Raw genomic sequence first — 20,494 nt, forward strand, 5'->3', positions numbered from 1 at the left:
CAGACTACCTCATTAATTTATTGAATCATCTAATGCAATTGAATTCTGAGTGACAGCCAAAATTATATGTAGTTAGTAAAAAATGTTGTTGTATTTAATCATATAATTGTGCATCCATTTAGATCAGCCCAGCAATCACAAGAACCCTGTCGTGGTTTAAACCCAGTCAGGTAATTCGTTCGCTCACTTCCCCCCCTTTTCTTGCCCTCCCCCTGCTCTTGGAGGGACGGAGAGGAGAATCGAAAAGAATGCAACTCCCACGGGTTGAGATAAGAACAGTTTAGTAACTAAGGTATAACACAAATCACTACTGCTACCACCAATGATAATAATGATAAAGGAAATAACAAGGGAAGAGAATACATCATCTCACCACCAGCCGACCGATAACTCGCCCCCCCCAGCCCGACCAAGCTCTGACCGATACCTCCTCCAACCCCACAGTCTCCCAGCCCTTCCGGCTAACTCCCAGTTACCTCCTGGGCATGACGTGCTGTGGTATGGAATACCTCTTTGGTCAGTTTGGGTCAGGCGTCCTGTCTCTGCTTCCTCCTGGCTCCCCCTCCTCGCTGGCAGAGCATGAGGCTCACAAAGTCCTTGGCCAAACCAAAACATCCTTGTTATCAGCTCTGTTCCCGAGCTGAAAGTCAAAACACTGCACTACACCAGCTACCAAGAAGGAGAAAAATTACTGCTACTGCTGAACCCAGGACAAACCCTTATACACAAGCAGCTTTATCTATGTGACTTGTCACTAGTAAGTAGGAAAGCTCACTCAGAGGGTATTCTCATGCAGAGAATTTGAAGAACTAGGCCTAACTATATGCTAGCAAGAAGCATTTCTAGTAATCCATTATTGTAGATGAGGATTGTGTTTAAATTAGGATTTCTCACATGTAGGCATCTTGTTGCAAAGTAAAAGATTCTACCCTGTGATACCTCATGTGGAAGAAATTATGAAGGAATTTCTCTTATCTTCTATAACTTAATTGTATAAGTAGAAAAAAGCATTAAACAATATTTCAGCTCAGACTCCAGCCTAGAAACTCACTGAACCTTTCCTGAACTGCCCTTTCAGTATATTCTTCCACTAAGAATTTCTGAACCTGTTAGTAAATATCAGCCAAACATGAAGTAAAGTTTCAAAATGCATTGTCTTCCTCTAATATTAATGAAAAAGAAATCTCTGAATATAAGACAGAGACCAAAAATAGCACTCTTCAGTGAGAAAAAGGCATTTTACAATTCGTCTGCTGTATATATTCTAGCAGCAGCCATCTGGTCCATTAGCAACATGCATACCCCTGGGCTTCTCATACTGTTGTTTGGATACTGGAGTGCTGTAATAGTTGGAGATGCGATGAGAAACTGGTGTGACTGTGGCCTCACATCAGTGGTCTAAAAGAAATAGCTCACTGAACAACTTTGTTGTTTAGTTAAGCTTCCTGGTTTATGAAATGTTTTAAGATTGGAGCTATCTGATGCAAAATCCTCCAACTACAAAGAGGAAGACTTTCAACAGCAAATCAAGGCATACATGATGCAGAGATTTTATAGTGTCCATTTGCAGGTAATGAGCTTACCATATGGCTGGTAATTGCTATCAGAATAAGTCACAAAGTGAGCTATTACCTTCGCTCACACACAAATTGTTGAAAAATATTTTCCAAGTCAGAAAACAACTGATTGGTTGAATTACTAGCTTTTGGGAGTCAAGAGACCTGATTTATCTTTCTGCTCCACCTTAGGCTTTTGGAGTTACCGTAGGCAAGCATTTAAAATATGGCTTTGCTGCAGACTGCAGTGAAACATCAAGGTCTGCTAGTTAGTTTCTAATGAGCTAGCTTGGAAGCAATCTATGGCGGTACTCACTTAACTTATCCTGAGCTTCATTTCCAGTCCATCCATTAATTTAACATGTGACAGTTGGATTTCAGGGTGTTTGTGAAGTTCAGCAGGGATCAAATATTATCCAGCACCCTGATCAATCATATGAAATAAATTTAGCGTTAAATGACCCAATGGTCATCTCCAGTTAGATGTTAATTGTCTAACCATAGGGACTCAACTGACTTTGTAAAGTAGGACAGATGGGCTCTGTAGTGCTGAAGATGAAGGGCAAAATAGCTAGCAAAGAGCCCCAAGAGGCCATATTTGGAACATGATTCATCTCACCTAACTTTAGAGATCCCCAACTCTAATTACCTTTAAAGTTAGTGGAGAGTTTAATGACTTCTGGAGAGTGATTCATCTGCGTTATTTGAGGCATCACCTTGAGATAAATTGTTTGGTAGAAAGGCATCTAGCTTAGATGGGAGTCTAGAAGCAGACCTGCACTGGGCCAGATGAATCCAACCTTGGCATCTTCCCAGTGAGTGACTTTGCTTATTTAAAGATTGAAGTAATGTATCTGTACTGCAGCTTACAGATACAAGAAAAAACACTCTTGCCTAACTCTGCTTTAGCTTCCTGCCATGTCTCCCTGTCATGTTCTGGGGATAATACTTTCAGGAAGATGTAGAAAGACAAGGTGGAGGTCAGCAGTGTAGGTGGAAAAATGATAGAAGCTTTCAAGCCCTTCTTGAGGATATTAATATGCATGGATGGTATATTAACAAGAAACCTTTCAGCATCATAGATGAGATAGCTGAACTTTATTTCGGCGAAACAGCTGAGCTCAGGATTGTCAGCCGTGAGAAAAACCTTATCAACATTTGCAGTTTTATTAGTACGGATAGTTTCAAATGCAGCCTATGAAATGCCATATTGTTAAGCTCAGCATAATCGATAGCAGAATTTTATAGTATTGGAAGGCAGCAGGGTTTTTACCTTGGTTTATAAACCCTCTTGGGTTTATTAGCATTGATGTTTCAGCCTAAGGAGGAGAAGCCGAAAGGCTCTGCTGCTCGCCGAGGAGATGAAGTGTGAGCAAAAGACCACGAGAGGGTGCTATAGGAAGCATAAAGCTGCCGGGTTCCTCCTCGAGCCGCGTTCCACTTTCAGAGGCTCACAGCACCTTTAAAATAAAGTTTATTCTGGGAGGGAATTCGCCTGAAAAGTTAGGAATCCCTTCTGGGAGAAAAAAAAGCCCAAACCCAAAAAACCAAAACCAAAACCAACAAACAACAAGCCCAAACAAACAAAATGCAAAAAAAACTAAAATCACACAACCAAAATCTGCTGCAAAGCCTGTTTAAAAAGTTATGTTTATTAAAACTTAAATCTTCACTAGATACCCAAATGCCTACAATTTTAAGGTCAATTGTTTTAATTTCTGTCTCCTTTACATTTATTTCAAATAATAAGATTTATTATGTAATATGGATGTGGTGCCATTTTGATGCTGAATATGAGTTTGGGAGTGTACGAGAGGACAGACCTGCTTAGATCATTTGGCTCAATCCCCACAATGAGAACCCTGTTCTCCACTTGTCTTGCTTGTACTACATATTTCTTTGTACTGTTAGACGCCTCTGCTGTAAAAACTCTGGATGTTTTGCAGAGCGCTGCAGGAATTAAACACGTATCTGAACTTCTAGCCCGTCTTAAAAAATGAATGCAGCAGTAAATGGCTCAAGTCATGTCAAATATATAGGGCTAAACGCGGATATTAATTATGTAACCAGAGGGACTCAATTTACTTTGTAAAGCAATTAAAAGAAGACAGAAACTTACAGTCTGTTTCTGGAAAAGAGTAATGTCTGCTTAAAAATAGCTTCCTACCCAGAATAGCCTGCCTGTCTTGCATAATATCAACTGTCAGGAAAAAAAAAAAACAAAACAATCCAAACACTTAGGCATTTACAGCTCTGCTTTTTTTTTAGGGAAATATCAAACCCAAGTTTTAAAACAATAAAAGTTGGCAGTTAGGTGCCCAGATCCACATTTAGGCATGCAAACAAAGACTTTACTTTTCAAACAGGCTGAATAGCACATCAAAATTTAGCTTCCTAGTTTATTGCGCATGGGCAGGTTTAGGCTATTAAGAGGCCTGTGTTCCTGTTGCCAGGTTTAAGGAGGTGTAGAGTGTTCATTTTTTAAAATATAGAGTACAGTTTCATATTGCTCTGGATTATTCTATTAGCCTGGTAGTCTGGGTTTTTTTTGTTTGGTTTGTGTTCATTTTAATTTTTTTTAATGTCTTTTTTGCCTCACAGCAGACAGGCAAGGATTCCAGTCAAGCATAATAATCAGAGCCGGAGTTTGTTACTCTATCTATAAGCAAAGTAGATTTGTATGAAAACTTCATTAGCCTAAAGCACCTGCTCCAGCAGACACCCTGATAGAAAATTAGCTTATTCTTGGATACTTGCTACACTTTGGTTTTACTTTGAATGTCATCCATAATGCCCTTTTCTTTACAGTATGTCCTCTGAAAAAAACTATCAAGTGATCTGTATTCAGCTGTCAGTGAGAGCAAAATACCTGGTCAGGGTGATAGCCACAGTATCCATCCCTCTCCCTGCCTACTAGATGGACAGAATGCCAGGATCAGACATCTTCAGATATCTACTGGTGCATGATCTTCAAAGCAATGTAGTCAGATAGACAGAAAGGAAAGCAACAAGATTGTCCCACATGACTCACTAGGTCTTTGCACTTCAATGTTCACCCTTCCATCGTTTTAGAAATCAACTTCTAGCAATGGGCTAAAAAACCTGCAGTAGTTTCTTTTGTCCTCAGAGTATATTATGGCATCAAAACTTCTGAGCTGCCTTTTTTGTTGCTATCCTGATTTAAATGTATTAGAACCAGCATGTTTGGTTTGTCTACTCAATACTGTACGTAATTATTCCTTCTTCCAGGACTATCATGCTTTAAGTTTTACTGTGACATTTTCCCCTCTGCCCTGTTGTGAATGTGACTGTAGTGGGATTTACAAAAAGGAATAGTTTAATGCCTAGACGTAAAAGCAGGAAAAGGAGCTGAGGTAGTGTTTGTCTTGATTGTTTATTTCAAAACTGTAGTGAGAAAGAGCTTCAAAAAACACCTGAAAGCTCTCTGAGACAGCATTTGGGACCCAGGGGCTATTACCTTTATACTTCAGTAGAATCTCTCTGCTTTTATGTCACTGTTTCTAAAGTAAAAACAAGCTGAAGACAGGGGGAAAAGAACATCAATTCTGAGTGCCTTTCTCAGGCAAAATTTTACTGAAACTAGAAAGTTCATATAAACAAGGACTTCTAGATACAACAGCAGGAAACTTTTAACTCCTGTACTGTGATTTCAAAATCTTTTAGTGAGAAAGGATGGGATTATATGCCGAAGCAATCTGTGGCAAAATAAATAACTCAATTTCCACTCACTTTAATGAGTTCAGTATGCTCTAGGTGATGTCACTGTCAAGGGTGAGCACCAGACGCCACTTACATCATTTACTTTGCTACATTTTCAAATGTGTCTGAGCAAGTAAGATACTACCTTTTGTGTTACAACTCCAAGAATACTTAGCAATATATCAGCAATCTCAGTCATTTAAGTACCTTTTCTTTTAAAAACCTGTTAAAAAAACGCTAACAAAATACACTTAGGGAGAACATGTATCTCTGCTTTAAAATTTAATTCCTTCTCATATTCTGCACTCTTGTTCATCTGCATTTACTGGCAATAAAAGGCAAGTGAAATTCTGACCCTAAGAACATCAACTTATGTCTATGATGGGTGCTTTAGTATACTTAAGTCCAAACGCATTCTGCAGTTGTTTCAGCTTATTTCAGGTGAGAGCAGCCTATCTTCTGGGCCAGAAAGTAGCTGGTCTGTGTTCCAACACTTATCCCATCTAGACAAAAAGGAAAGGAAACGGGGGTATACTGCAGATTCTGCCTGTCTGGAAGTCCACATTCCCATGAATAAAAGCAAATCAAAACTAATTAGCTGCTCTGTTACTATCTCATTTTTTAAAGGATAATGAATTTCTAAAAAGTTCTCTACTGTTCACTGGATAAAGGTACATGAAGGCTTCTTCACTGCGTACAGGAAACACAGCTAGAGGCTCTTTTTTGTGCAAGTGTCTGATTCCCAGATTTCCTTTTGTAATTTGAATTCCAGATCTGCATGGTGCTTCACTTTTACAGTAGCAGACAAAACAGGAAGTCTGTAGCTTGATGCCACAGTAAAAGGGAAAAAAAAAAAAGGCATTAATACATCCATCTTATATCCAGTTTATTTAATACCATAGCTGTAAATACAGTTAAGAGTTCTCAAATCTGGTAATGGTAGAGCTGGCAAGATACAGCTACCTGACAGATCAACAGTCTTATCAGTAGTTCTAGAATTCCCTGTGTGCTGGAAAGCTGAAAGGTATACATGAGTAGTTTTCAAATTCAACCTCACAGATATTGTTAATAGTTAAATATACTACTCCTGATATGGCAGAGCAGCATATGCATAGAAATAAAGCAACACTGTGCCTGTCAACACTGAGAACTATATTCCAATATTGGTAGTCTTAAAACAAGTGAAATAAACAGTAACTTTTCCTTAAAAAACAGAAGTGATCTTTGGTCAACACTTATAAAACTAAAGCACATTTTAATAACAGTAATGCTAAGATTATATAGGTTTTTTGTATTATCTTAATGGGGTGGACATTTGAAAATTGGTATTCTGCTGTGACTGATAAAGTAATGGTACAAATTTCAATGCAGGTAAAATTTCAGAGCACAGGTAGGCTTCAACTCTGCAGCTTCCAAAGACTGGATCTCAGCTGTCCTGTGAAATGGTTAGGAAGCAGTAATTCATCTTCAGATCACTCCTCTTCCCTTTCATAATTTCTGTACAAGCACAGCATTTTCAAACACACTGGGCTAAGTCCTTATTTAGTTGCCTACAGTAAGAGCTCAGAATGTCACTTGACTACATATTTAGACCCGTCTGATGTTTAATATCCACATTTGAAAAGTGTAGCTAACATATTCCTTACTGATCTCTCAAGTGGCATTTCAATACCATAGTGATGACTTGTAAAGACACTGGTCCTTAGAAAAACACTCTATGCAATTTAGGAGTACAGGTCTTACCAGCAGGCTGACCTTTAAATCCAGGCAGACATTCTAAAGAACTTGGGCTCTTTACCCATCTATGTGCTTTTCAAGCCTCCACGCCCATCTAAAATTGAGTAGGCACAGAAACATTTTTGCAGCCCATGAAAACTGGTCTGTGAAAGGGATCAGCACAAGATGTTACCCTTGGCCTTAACACTGGTCCTAGCCATAAAATTATTTCACTAAACAATGACCTTGCCAAAACAGTCTGATGCTCACTGACTAACATTTCACTAACTTTTCAGTTCCCATTCTGCTCAACCCTCTCTACTTTCTTTAACCACTCAAAATGAAATAAAAGCACCAAAAAACCCAAACAAACCACCAAACCTGAAACAGGAGACAACAGTGCTTTGTTTTTCTGCTTCGCGACTTCTGGTGCCTTTGCAGGTAAATACCTCTTGTAGATTTGGTGGCTAAGCATTTAATTCATATGAATTTTAGCAGGTGCTAGGCACCTTTAAGCACACAAGGATCCGACCCATCCTTCCTTCAGTTAAATATATTATTACATGAAGCAGCAGTATTTTGCTTTAGTGTAAGTGTTCTTGCATAAAAAACCCCAACCACATCTCAGAATTCTGAAGTAATATTTTAATCAGCAAGGCTGAGTTTATTGGAAGTAACTTTTCATTCTTCAGTTAGACCTAGAAGCCCTATCCAAGACCATGCTGGTGTTTAATAAATACAGACTAAAACTCTCCTCCGAGGAATATAAGATAAAGGATGAGAGGAGCAGCTTAGTGACAAAGCCCTAACACAGTAAATCTGTAGCGGAACTGGAAATAGAAGGTCAGGTCTTCTAGGTCTAGACCATGTTCACTTGACCTTACTATATCCTGCCTTTGGTTTCTTCTTACTCCTCCAGACACTGACCTTTGGAGGAAACTGAATTCTGAAAACTGTCTGTGTTCCATTATTTCATCCTGTTCCTACCTCAGAAGTAACCCAATTTTTACACAGATTTCCTTCTCTTTCCAAACACATTGTTGATTAACTTGGCCATTGACTTTGATCCGCTTGGTCGCCTCTTTTCCTTCACTTTGAAATTTGATGTGATAGTCCTCAGGACTTTTGTGAACATTGCCACAACTTCCTGATAGTGTTCTGCTGCAGACAGTTCACAGAATTGGCACTTGTTATCTACTGCCAGCTTCTGTCCTTCATCCCAGCCAACTTCCCTCATGTGACATAAATCTTGTTTATTACCAACCAAAAATACTGATGACTCAGCCATTCTGAAACAAAAAAAGTTCCAATTAAAGATATGTTACAATACTGTGCTATATGCTGTACTATATAGATTGTGTATGAAAAGTATGTATGGTCAGGATAATAGGCATTTGAAAAAACAAACGAGAACAAGCCAAATCCCTAGCCTTGCCAGGTGGAATTATAGTTTTCCATTTGCCATAGTCACATGTCAAGATTTTCCAGACAAGCTATTCTCCATCAGTAAGTTTTCATTCTGGTTCCTGTATTCAGTGTTGTATTTTTCAGCCACTGTAGTTTTCATACTCTATACTGCTAGGTATATTGTCAGCTTCTGGACTTCATGAAGCAGCAAGCTGATCATTATCTCCATTTGTAGATAACAGAATATAGTCAAAGAGATGCAACAAGACGCACAAGAAAACATTTTTGATTTCTTTTCACTCCGCTTCTGATAAATGTGAATGAAATCCTTTCTTTATATTTAGGAAGCACCTCAGCTGACTGATGCAGGAATAAACACCACCACATGTACTCAGGCTTGCAGTTTCGGTGGTTCTTTTTGAAAGTAAGTGGTTTCCTACTATATGGTCATCCCCAACAAATAATGTTGGGGTCACTGCTAAAGACAGTTTAGGAGACATTCATGGTATTACATTAATTTATTGTGGGAAGAACTTTCTTCAGCCCCCACATTGGTGCATCTCCATTGGTAATAGAGTGGGTGAGTAAAAGCATAGACTAAGTGTGCTGCTTTTCGCCTACTCATGTAAATCACAGCAGAGAGATTTATGGGAGATATTTAAATAGTAGTGCTATAAGAAATAAGAACAAAAATCCCAATGTATTTGGCTTTGGATACAGTGAAATAGATTGCAATTTGCAACAGTTTACCTTCCAGTGCATTATTGTTGGTAGTGTGTTATGCCACTTGGATGCTGCTGGATTTTAATTGCTAGTAGGATGCCTACAGCTCACAGACAAGTTCTCAGCTTTTGTGTATGTTTGCTAAGGGAAAAAAAAATAAGGCCACTTACTTTTTACAAGCTCCTATGTGAGACTCTCGGATCCTGTACAGCAATGCTTTTGCAAATGCAAATGATGCTCTGTCACTGATGTCGTAAACAACGATAAATCCATCAGCCCAGTGGAGCTCATCTGTGAGGGAGAGCTTCCCCCGTTGTGGCTGAAAGAAGTTCAAGTACACATGCAAAAAGAATGTTACTGTTGTCACTTCAGAGCATTTTCTTTTTTGGTCACTGTGAATGTAAGAATGCTGTCTCTTTTATTGCAAAAGATATTAATAGGTCTAGGTGCTGGCCTTGAATTCAGGCGAGTCCTGCTCCAAAAGCCTAATAAATAACCAGCAGTACAGATGGCACTTTCGACCACTGACAAGTTCATTACAAAAAAGTTTGTTTAAGCATTAAAACTGCATAACCTGTACAGCCATCACTAATGCTGAATATTTTGTAGTTATATGAGAATGAAACATACAGGAGCCATCAATATTTGTGCAGTTTCTTGTTATAGCTCCGTTTTGCATGTTCCTAATAGTCTGACTACAGTAACCTTTCATTTTGTTTGTTTCTTCATTCGTTTTGTTTCCTCTTTGGTTTGTTCAAGTCTGAAACACTGCTTACCCATAGGATAAATTTCTAAAGAGCTAAGAAAAACATCTCCTTTCAATCTGCAGTTGACTTTAAGAAAACTTGTGAGAAGTCACTCGAGTGATAAGGGGGTTAATCGTCCAATCACCCCAAGGAAGAACTGTTGCACTTATGATTTCTAGAAAACAACAGCTGCAAACTGTCCCATTAAGCTAAGGAATGAAATTTCAAAACCATTTTAAAATAGCCTATCCCTGCAGATAATTTGGCAATGCCTAGAAAGACCATGTGATGCAAGATAGGTAAAAAACTGGAAGTTTAGCAGGATAAAAAAAAAACAATCCACCCAAACAACCCTTGACTTTTGTTCTGGAAAACCCACCTTGAATTGCAATTTGAACACCATTTAAATTATTCTCTCACTAGTTTAGTGTTTTGCTATTTACAATGTATAATCTCCACTGACTTCCCACCCTAGTTGCCTTGATTAGCTCAGGATCTGAACAGCACAGTAGCATCATAAGCTGGACAGGGAAGGCTTTAACTTCTCATGAGGGATGGAATGCTGGCAGTGAAAGGGGATGCATTAGAATGATGAGATGAAACAAGCTTCCAGAACTGTCTGAAGACTTCAGTATCTTGAATCCAACAGGTTTTCTTAATGTTGCAGGGACTGTGCAGCAGGTTTAGGGGCAGGAAAGATGACTTGTGTGTGTAACAGCTGTTTCACAGACAGATGAAGGGACAGATGAAGTGAGCTTTGCAGAACAGGGATCCAGCTATTAGAGAGAAACCTCAGGGAGCAAGAAGACTTCAGGAGGCAGAAGCAAAAATGGGAACTCTTCCTTCCGCATTCTGGCCCCCTTGGGACCTGCTTTTCTTTCCCAGCTACCGTGGGATACAGGACCTCTGTACCCCATCTATCTCTTTCTAGAATCAGCGGTCCTATCAGACAAAAAGCAGTACTACACTCTTATTTGCTACCTACTCCTCTGCAGGCACTTCTGTCAGGAAGAAAGCAAGAAACAGCTAAAGTTAGGCCTCATTCCTAAGGAAGAACTGTACAGGACAGCTCAAGAGTGCTGGCAACAGGGGTTGCCCTTAACACAACTGATCTCTGGTCCAATTAAAAGTAAAAAGGAGCCCAAACTGTAGCAACCAAAGCCTCTACCCATAATGTCATCTAATCTGCTTTACACTAGCTGCCAGTTCTTAATATCTTAATAAAGAGTTGTTCATAGGCCACAAGACTTAATATGTGTCATGGTTTAAGCACAGTTTCCATGGTAAGGCCTTGGGTCTTACCCAAGTCCCCCCCTTCCAAGGAAAGGGGACCAAGATAAGTGGAAGCAAATCCACAGTACATTCTGACAGATTGTATGGCAAGGGAGGACTCCATGATGTTACATGGCACAGGGGCTATTTCAGGATCCCCAGTGCCCTGGGACATGCAAACCTGTTGCTTGTCTCTGGGAAGGCTGATTGTTTTTGGCAGTTAGTTTTACATGCTCTCTGGGTTAAGTTTTAAGTCCTTGAATTTAAGCCTGGATCAAACTTTCAGTGCTTTGGCTTTAGCAGTCATTAGCCTAGTTGATACAAGGCAATATCACTGCCCAGAAGGGAACCTCGCACGCTAATGTGATTAGTCAGACAGACCTACATAGGCCTGCATGTGCTACACAGTACCCAAGTTTCTTTATTCCTCTTATAGCAAGAAAGGATAGAAAAATCTTTATTTCAAAGCTTTTTACTATGATCAAAGTTCAGCTTTCGACACATGCAAGCCTGCATTATGGCTTTCCTTGGATGAGTTCTGTGAATGCAAGTCTTACATCCAGGCCAGTCTGCTCTGACCATTTCTGCAGGCATTTAATAAACTGCTTGCTTTATAAGCTAAATTTCATCCTTTTAGGGTATCTGAGAAAACTGTAACCTGTAACTTACCTCTGTGTTTACTTATATAAGGCAGAAGTGGGAAAAGTTATTTGTTAGTAGTATTCCAAAAACCAAAAGCATTTACAGAAAAAATAAGCAATTAAGGGCTTCTTCCATGAAATAGGAAAGTACTCAGCAGTTCTGAGCCACAGCAACTATCAAATTTCATAGAATCATAGAATGGTTAGGGTTGGAAAGGACCTTTGGGGCATCTAGTTCCAACCTCCCTGCCATGGGCAGGGACACCTCACACTAAACCATATCACCCAAGGCTTCTTCCAACCTGGTTCTGAACACTGCCAGGGATGGGGCATTCACAGTCTCCCTGGGCAACCTATTCCAGTGCCTCACCACCCTAACAGGAAAGAATTTCCTCCTTATATCCAATCTAAACTTCCCCTGTTTAAGTTTTAACCCATTACCCCTTGTCCTGTCACTACAGTCTCTAATGAAGAGTCCCTCTCCAGCATCCCTATAGGCCCCCTTCAGATACTGGAAGGCTGCTATGAGGTCTCCATGCAGCCTTCTCTTCTCCAGGCTGAACAGCCCCAACTTTCTCAGCCTATCTTCATATGGGAGATGCTCCAGTCCCCTGATCATCCTCGTGGCCCTTCTCTGGACTTGTTCCAACAGTTCCATGCCCTTTTTATGCTGAGGACACCAGAACTGCACACAATACTTCAAGTGAGGTCTCATGAGAGCAGAGTAGAGGGGCAGGATCACCTCCTTCAACCTGCTGGTCACGCTCCTTTTGATGTAGCCCAGGATACAGTTGGCTTTCTGGGCTGCGAGGGCACACTGAAGCTGGCTCATCTTCAGTTTCTCATCAACCAACACCCCCAAGTCCTTCTCCATAGGGCTGCTCTGAATCTCTTCTCTGCCCAACCTGTAGCTGTGCCTGGGATTGCTCCGACCCAGGTGTAGGACCTTGGACATTTCAGGCCTTATCAAAAAAAGCAATCAGAGATTCTAAGAACAGAGAAAAAGTCTGTAACACAGACATGCCCCTCCTGACACTTTTTGCCATTACACAGGTAAAATGAAGAACAGCCTGTCTTTGCTCCCAAAAATTCTTACCTGTGAACAAGGGTCATAAATTTCCAAGTGTATCTGCCTCCCATCCAGGCATAAGTGTTTAGTGTAGATGCATTCTAAAAAACATATAGTATGCAAAGAAAACCAGCATTAGTAACTGGGAATGGTGGTGAAAAGGCAGCAAAAGTGAGACTGGGTAATACTGAAGGTTCCTTGAATATTGTCTAGATTTTCAAGGAGTCTGGGTGGTTTTTCGTGGTTTATTTTTGGGGGGGTTTATTTGGTGGTTTCCTTTGATTTATGTTTTGTTTGTTTTGTGGTGGCATTTTTTGTTAGGTTTGTTTCCAGTGTGCATTTAAAACAATTTCATTTTCAACACCCGAACTGCCCAGCCCCTTAAGCTGACCACCATTTCACTGTGGTGTCCTGTCAAAATGTTGATGTAATGAATACTGTCAGATCCTAGTTTTCCTCTTCCAAAATCTAGGTAAACTGGATGTACAACATTTAGAGTCAGCTAAATGCTGATGATTTCTCAGCTTGATACCAAGGCTCAGTGTTATGAAAGTAATAAGCAGGCTATGTGTAAGTTCTGATTCTGTACAAAAATCATTATTTAGTCATAATGTTTATTTACCATGAAATCTGGCACTTTAAGAGTTTTCGTAATAGGCAGCATTAAACCAATAGTATTTACAGGATCGTGTCCTTAGACCAGATCCTAAAATATTTCTGTAGTGTCACTTCTCAGATTTAGGACTTTGCAAGGCCACTAGCAACCCTTGCCGACGGACTGTTACTATTATTTTAAACTGATTTTTCTAAGCAACTGTAACCAACTTGTGTTCATGGTACTAGTCATCAATAGGCTGCCTACAGTATAATTTCTCAAGAGTTACTGAACTACAAAGACAAGAAATGGTTTTGGCACTACTGAAAATACACTTCAAACTGTGTATTAAGTGCATAGATAAGGTCTCCAATCTCTGGATTTAGCATCTTCAGTACCATACTCATCTGAAGTGTTCTCCATGTGCATCGTAAGAGTTCATGGTGAGCTACCAGCCCAAAGCATCTCAGGGTATTAAAATATGCAGCCTTTTGGTGGTTTCCATAATTAAATTTTTAACACATACTTTGACTCTACTGACAGTGGGAGGTTCTTTATCACCCATATTCCTACTTTACTCCCCCTTCCTCCTCTCTAGAAACAGATCTAAACTTATCTTCCAACAACCATTTGTTAACAAATGAAAATGCTTTGGGGGTTTTATGTGCCTTTTCTGAGACTTGCAGTACTGGAGGATCAGAACAAGGAAACCTGGTTTTAGTTTAGATTACTTAAAATACAGAAAGCACTACATAACTTCATAAGTTACACATGACAGCTTAGAACTGGATAAGCCATCTGGGACACAAACTGCCCTTTCAGTCTGTGTTTGTATAGTAACAAGTATCAGTAGAGCATTTATGCACAACCGTAACTCCACTTTCAGAATAAGTTCATTTGGGTATTTTCAATGCTTAGTACTTCTATTACTTCATTACTTCAGCTTAGTACTTCTATTTTACATTTCATTTATTAACCTTGGGAAGCTACTCTTTTCGTAAAAAAATGGTTTTGGAAAGACCCCTCCACTTTAGCAAGGAAAGTGAGGCAGGCAGCAATCTCCATACCCTGTTAAGTTCTGGGATTTCTCATGCCCCAGAAGCTGGAGCGGCAGACTTCCAAAGTTGTATCAGTTAAATAATGCTTCCATCCAGGATGCGAAAGTTCAAATCCTGCATTGCCATCTCCCAGGACCTCACAAGTGTCCTGAGGATCAGTGTATTTGTTCTGGCATGAATGAGAAATTCTATCCTCAGCATGGCAAGGCTTTCCACAAAGCTAGTAAATCAGTCCACTCCTGCAAAAGCAGTAGGCTTTGCATTATGCTTTGATTAACCAGTAGTGCCTGATAAACAATCAGTTTCACCTCTCCTCTGGAACTGAGAAGAAGATACGCAACAGAACAGGTATTGGGGCTGTTTGTTTTTTTTTCCAGTCTATTTCTTTACTCTCTATCTCCTCTCAGATTGAGTTTACTATAATCTACCCACGCCTCGCACATGCAGCCTTGTTATCTTTCCTTCCTAAGCCCCTCCACAGTTGCTTTGTGACAAGCACCGCATCAGCCCGCTTGTACTTACTGGAGTTTTAAGTGATCTCTCCATAGATACCTGGCTCACCTTCTCCCGCCTTCAAGCTCACACTTCATTAGGAACCATTACTGATAAGCAAGCAGAAACTTAAACCTTTCCGAGAAGTTCTGTGGAACCGCGTTTCTACCCAATTCCTTGTTCAAGCGTTTGAAGCTTCGCATTTTGCCTTCTCCCCCACACGGCCCCGGGTGGAGGCCCCACACAGCACCACCCGCTCCCGCCGCCTGTCCCCAGAGGCTCACCAGCGTTGGACGCGTACTCCCCGATGAACCGCCGTGTTAGGAACCGCACCGCCAGCGCTGCGGGAGAAAAGAAGCACACTCCACATTTAATGGGGTTCCTCCCGCCCGCCGCACCCAAACCCGTGGTGAGGTCAGGCTGGGGCCGCCCTCCTCCCTGCCTTACCCGACTTGCCGGCTCCGCTGCCGCCCAGCACGGCCAATTTCACTTCGGTCATACCGCCACCAGGCCACTTACCGCCGCCTCCATTTCTTTATAGCCGCCGGGCCGAGCACAGCTCCCCCGGTGACACCGCCCAGCAGCCCGCCTTCGCCCCGCTCCCCCCGCCATTCCCTGGCCGCTTTCCCCGCCCCGCCGGCGAGGCCGGTAGGTACAGCTGCCTGCGGGGTTCGGTAGTTTTCATCCTTTCCGACAAACATCCTTCTCCTCCTACCTCCCACGGCCTTCTTCTCCACCGCAGAAACTTTGTTCAGGCGGCCTGCCTGCTGCCCGGCCCGGTTCTTTGCAGGCTGGCGGCTCTCTCGCTTTCTCTTCTTCCCTGCTCTTCTTTCCGGCGCCTCTTCTTCTTTCTCGTTCCCCCTCCGCCCCAGGCCTCACAGTGCGCTAAGCATTTTTAGAAACTAGGGCAAAAGGGGAAAAGAAGGAAGAGGCATTCCTTAGCTGGACTGTGTGTTTGTTTATTTATGCTGTAAATTTGTCTGCAGGCTGTCATCTTTTTGTAGCAGGAATGTGAAAGTGAAGAAACTAAAGCGATTATTTCTATTTTAAATGTTTCTGAAGTTTCTTGCTAAAAGAAGTGTTTTGTGCTTCTCTGGTGTTCTCCACCCCAGCTTTCAAACTAATCACTAAACCTCTGATCTTGCATCTTGGCGGATGGTGCTTAGCTGAGGCTTACAACGCTTACCTGAAGCTGAAAAATATGACAGATGTGGTAGGTGAGAGACAAAGGGCTAAACCCGCAGAACCTACAGCCTGCACCTACTGCACGTCTGTCGTGGTTTAAAACCAGTCAGATAACTTGTTCACTCACTACCCCCTTGGTAGCACTGCACCAGCTACCAAGGAGAAAAATGACTGCTACTGCTGAACCCAGGACAACGTCTGATGTCAGAAGGCTCCTCAAATGCTCCCTAATGGCTGTCGAGCTCTGAAAGTGCATAAAATACTTGGGTGCATAGGTCTGATTAGTCCACTGCTGAACAGAATGTTGCTCCAGCATCCAAGTTACACTTGTGTACTTATTCTGTTCATGTTCATTTTATTTGTTTATATAACTTGAATACTTGATTCTGGTATTTTTACTCTCTTCTGATGAAACTGTTGTGCATTGTATAAATGCTTCAATAAAGCACTACTTCAGTATGCTTGATAGTAGGTATTGCAGCTACAACAGATTTACATGAGCTAAAAAGAAAAAAAGCAGACAAGGTACTTGCATGTATGTTTGTTATAGCTGAAGGAAGTGCTTAGTGGAGAAAAATATATTTAATAATAAACATGTAGGCACAGCTTGGCTCCAAGATCCCTGACTTACAAGTATCTAATGGGTGTTTTGTGAGTGCTGCTCACTTACAAGAAAAGTTATGGTTTAAAAATAACTTTAGTTATTTTAGTTTAGTTTTTTTAGTTCTGACCTTTTTTGGCTATTTTAACATTAGTTTTTGAAGTCGTGTGGTGCCGAGATCACTAGACTGGAGTCAATATTGGTATAACTGGCACAATTTAGTATTTTACTATTTCATATACATTGAAACCACTGCAATAGAAAATCTAAAACCATCTTCACCATTATCAGTGCTGCAACTTTTGCAGGCAAATAAATGGTTCTGGTGTGATGTTTGAACCTGTCTCACAGCTTGGGAACGTACTTTAGTTTCTGTTGGAGTACGTGCAGATTATGACTATGCCATGGAAAGGGTGATTAAGGCAGTTTTAACCCGATAAACAGGCCATGGTACAGGAGAACAGAAGTTAACTCCCGAGAAGGATTTGGCTCAAGATGTGCTTCTCAGGTTGGCTTTCTCTCCTCCGTCATTTTTTTTGCACTGCTTATTCATGGCAATGTTGGACTCATTCCCACCCTTGTGGTGTCTGTTGTGATACTGAATAGGGAAATAATTACATTGTTTCAGCTCAGTGAATTCTGTGGTAGAGCCATAGTAGAGATTTCCCAGCAACTGTGGGAAGACTCGGGTCTGTTTCAGACGCTCTTGCAGCCAAGTGACTGCAAGTGAAATCAGAAGGTAAGAGACTTCACTGTACAGGAAGCTTATGCATGAATATTAATGATATGGCAGCTTGTTCAAAATTAAATACTGCAGTACTTGGATGTAGGTTGTCCAAACAGAATCCAGCTCTCCTATTCACTTTACAGGTACTTAACTACATGAACACTTCTCTCACCTAGACAGCAGATGTGATAACCAAATTATGGTGTTGCCCATGTTAAAGAACATATTGCCTGGAACTTTTATTTCTTTTAGTAATACAAAAATGTTCGTAAGAAGACTGAGACAGTTATTGTGTATATTCTGTATGTGTATACATTAAAGCACTAGAGAAATTAAGTTTTAATTGCAGATGAAACAACATGAATGTTTCTGTCCTGAAAGACTGTCTCCATTCAAATTCCCTCAGCCGCTTGCTTTCCTTCAGCATGACTGTCCTTACCTGCAATTTAGACAATTGTCTTTTTCAGTTCCTTCCATTACTGACTCTGTGCTGGAACAGGTTTACTTTCATTACCCATGGGTGTAAATGACTGTACAAGGGTAGAGGTGCATAGAAAACAGTTAATCTCTCTAGTGAGAACAAGCTTACATGTTAGTTTTGGGTTTGGTAGTCAAAACTGAGCAACTCTGCTGCTCAAATTAGAAGTGATGAAACTTTTTACATGTGTAAACCTCTGCTATGAAAACAGTAGACTTCTAATAGATATACTGTAAATAAATCATTAACCAGATAAGTTACTTCTGCAATGAACATGGTGAAGGATTGATTTTGAATTGTTTAAGCTAAAAGTTTTCAGAAGTCTGCAGATCACTGGTGAGATGAGGTCACTTTGCATTTCATTCCCAGTTTTGTAGATGAGGATTTCTGTGGCTTGATGCCAGTATACCTCTGGGAGTCAGAACTGCTTATGGGAAAAATTAGCATCAGAAAAACATTTACTTTCCTTTTAAGTGTTTTGGTTTTGGTTGGTTTTTTTTTTGGTGCAGCTTAGCTGCTGAAAAGAAGGTGAAATTGGGAGTATTTGACTATCTGTACTCTGTGTGCAACCATAATGGTTTGATCCAGAAAGCACAATTAGAAACCACTGGCTGAAGCAGATGCCAGCTCTTTGCTTTGTGTGGCACAGGATTTCTAAAGCTTGCTTATGTTTGCATCCCTGCAGAATTAGTCCCCTTTTGGCTTAGGAAGTAATGTTTTCCAGAGAAGATCTGTCTTTTAAAGCCCACTTTCCATCAGATTGTCAGGTAGAGCACTGTAAATTATGCATCTGCTGCTCTAACTGCTTCCGTAGCATGTGAACTGGCCAACTAGAGGTCTGAAACCACAGCAAAACTAACAAAACTAGAAGGACAGGCTTTTCAGGTAAATGTGATGTTTTCATCACCTATATACTTGGATATATTCTTCAGTGGGATACGCAGAATTATTATTCATGACAGAAGTCATAATTCAGCATAGTCTCAGTTACTTTGTATTCTCTTTTCATGGTATAATGAAAAAAAAGAAAATTGCCATTTTCCCCTTCAAAATAGCAAATTGTTCTTGGTGGCAAGTTGTGTTATTCAGTGATTGAAATTTTACCTTGCTGGCCATGAGAAAGTGTGGGGTGTTTTTATTTAACAGAAATTATAGATTTTATCTGTGATAAAGTACCATTAGTACTCAATTGGATGAGTACTCAATTTTCATGTTGGATGTGAAAAACAGAACTTTAGCTTCTCACAGACCCTGAAAGCATGTATCCCTCATGGTATCATGGAAGGATTCTGCACTTTCATGAAATGCTTCCTAGCTGATAATCATTAGAGGTAAGGACAGTATGACAGGGTTAGGTCTGTTAGAGCTGCTGTTACCCTACACCCAGCCACAGCAGTGCACACAGATGGTGAAGCGCTTAAAGGACTCTGCTCCAAAGTTGGGACACCACATATTCTGGTGATAATAGCTTGTGGTTAGTGTTGTGGGAATGAAATCTAAGGCATCTAGACTTCAACATTTACAGCATGTGTCATCTATTGTTAATATAAATACATATCTTTTATTCATAGCATGAGAATTAGAGTCAGAATCTTTAAAAAAGAAAAAAAAAGTTGTTTGATTTTTGAATAAACAGTGCACACTGGGTTGTGGAAGTGGCACACCAGTGTTACATTACAGTACATTATAGTAAGATAAATTATCAAACTGTTTTTTTCCATTTCTTATTTTAAGTAAGTACATAAATGGTCTATTTGTTTAACATCTGTTCTACACAAACTTTGGGACACAGATTATCTTCTGAATAGATACCTATAAAGTAACTAGCACATGATAAAGTCCTCTATATTTTACTGTAATGCAAATATTAAAAATAGTCTCATCAAATGGCTTGGACTGCCACATGGAAGTTAGAAAAAATTTTTTTTTTGAGTAATTAAGTTGTTAATGACAAGAAGGAAAGGATTTAAAATTATATTAATCTACCTTATGTAATTTATACTTTTAGACACATTTTTTTTTGTGTGTGTGTGAGTTTCATATGAGACTTTTCCCAGAAAACAGAAATCTTTTTCTATGTAGTTAAATGTTTACCTTAACCCAACTGCAGCAGCATCTGAGTTGCAAGGCTAAATGCTTGCAGAGGGTGCTTATATCCAAGTCTGAACATAAAGGTTACGCTTTTTTGTATTTAGTGCCTAGTGGAATGTTATTTTAAGTTATGTAGAATTATTTGGAACAAAACCACAAAACACATCTTTAACTAAGGCCTGTACTCGAATTCAATTTCTGTAGTTTAACAAATTAAACACAGTATATAGAGGAAGTTATTAATAATCTCAGAAGAAGTAAACAAATTGAAATCTGTTTCTGAAATTATATCAGCCAGAAATCAATAGTGGTTGTTGAAATAATGCAATGTTGAAGACATTTCCCTCCTTTTAACATTGGAAGGAAAAGAGATACTCTCAAGAAGTGCTCTGCAAGAGTTGTAAAGTAAGGCAGGGA

General features: G+C 40.1%; 1 protein-coding gene and 1 long non-coding RNA gene across 5 annotated transcripts in view; one reads left to right on the plus strand and one right to left on the minus strand.

The window, feature by feature from the left end:
* Window positions 1-6,141: 6,141 nt before the first annotated feature.
* On the minus strand, window positions 6,142-15,597 carry RERGL (RERG like). Of its 2 annotated transcripts, none has more exons than XM_062616744.1 (5): window positions 15,443-15,597; window positions 15,280-15,336; window positions 12,878-12,951; window positions 9,293-9,441; window positions 6,142-8,281 (listed from the first exon to the last, which is right to left on the minus strand). In XM_062616744.1, exons 1-5 carry the CDS (start codon window positions 15,492-15,494, stop codon window positions 7,999-8,001), a joined length of 615 nt encoding a protein of 204 aa, XP_062472728.1. In that variant the 5' UTR covers window positions 15,495-15,597; the 3' UTR covers window positions 6,142-7,998. The 2 variants fall into 2 exon arrangements, with proteins under 2 accessions (XP_062472728.1, XP_062472729.1); XM_062616745.1 differs by having other exon boundaries at window positions 9,293-9,514; window positions 15,515-15,566.
* LOC134162646 (uncharacterized) overlaps window positions 15,510-20,494 on the plus strand; it is a 48,538-nt gene continuing 43,553 nt past the window's right edge. For all 3 annotated transcript variants that reach the window (XR_009964389.1, XR_009964390.1, XR_009964388.1), the window contains exon 1: window positions 15,510-15,643. This is a non-coding gene — a long non-coding RNA (uncharacterized LOC134162646). The remainder of the gene's footprint in view (window positions 15,644-20,494) is intronic.

The sequence above is a fragment of the Pezoporus occidentalis genome, unplaced genomic scaffold, assembly GCF_034315485.1.
Source record: "Pezoporus occidentalis ecotype Australia unplaced genomic scaffold, CSIRO_AGI_Poc_V1 ctg19, whole genome shotgun sequence".
In the NCBI taxonomy this organism is placed as follows: Eukaryota; Metazoa; Chordata; class Aves; order Psittaciformes; family Psittacidae; genus Pezoporus; species Pezoporus occidentalis.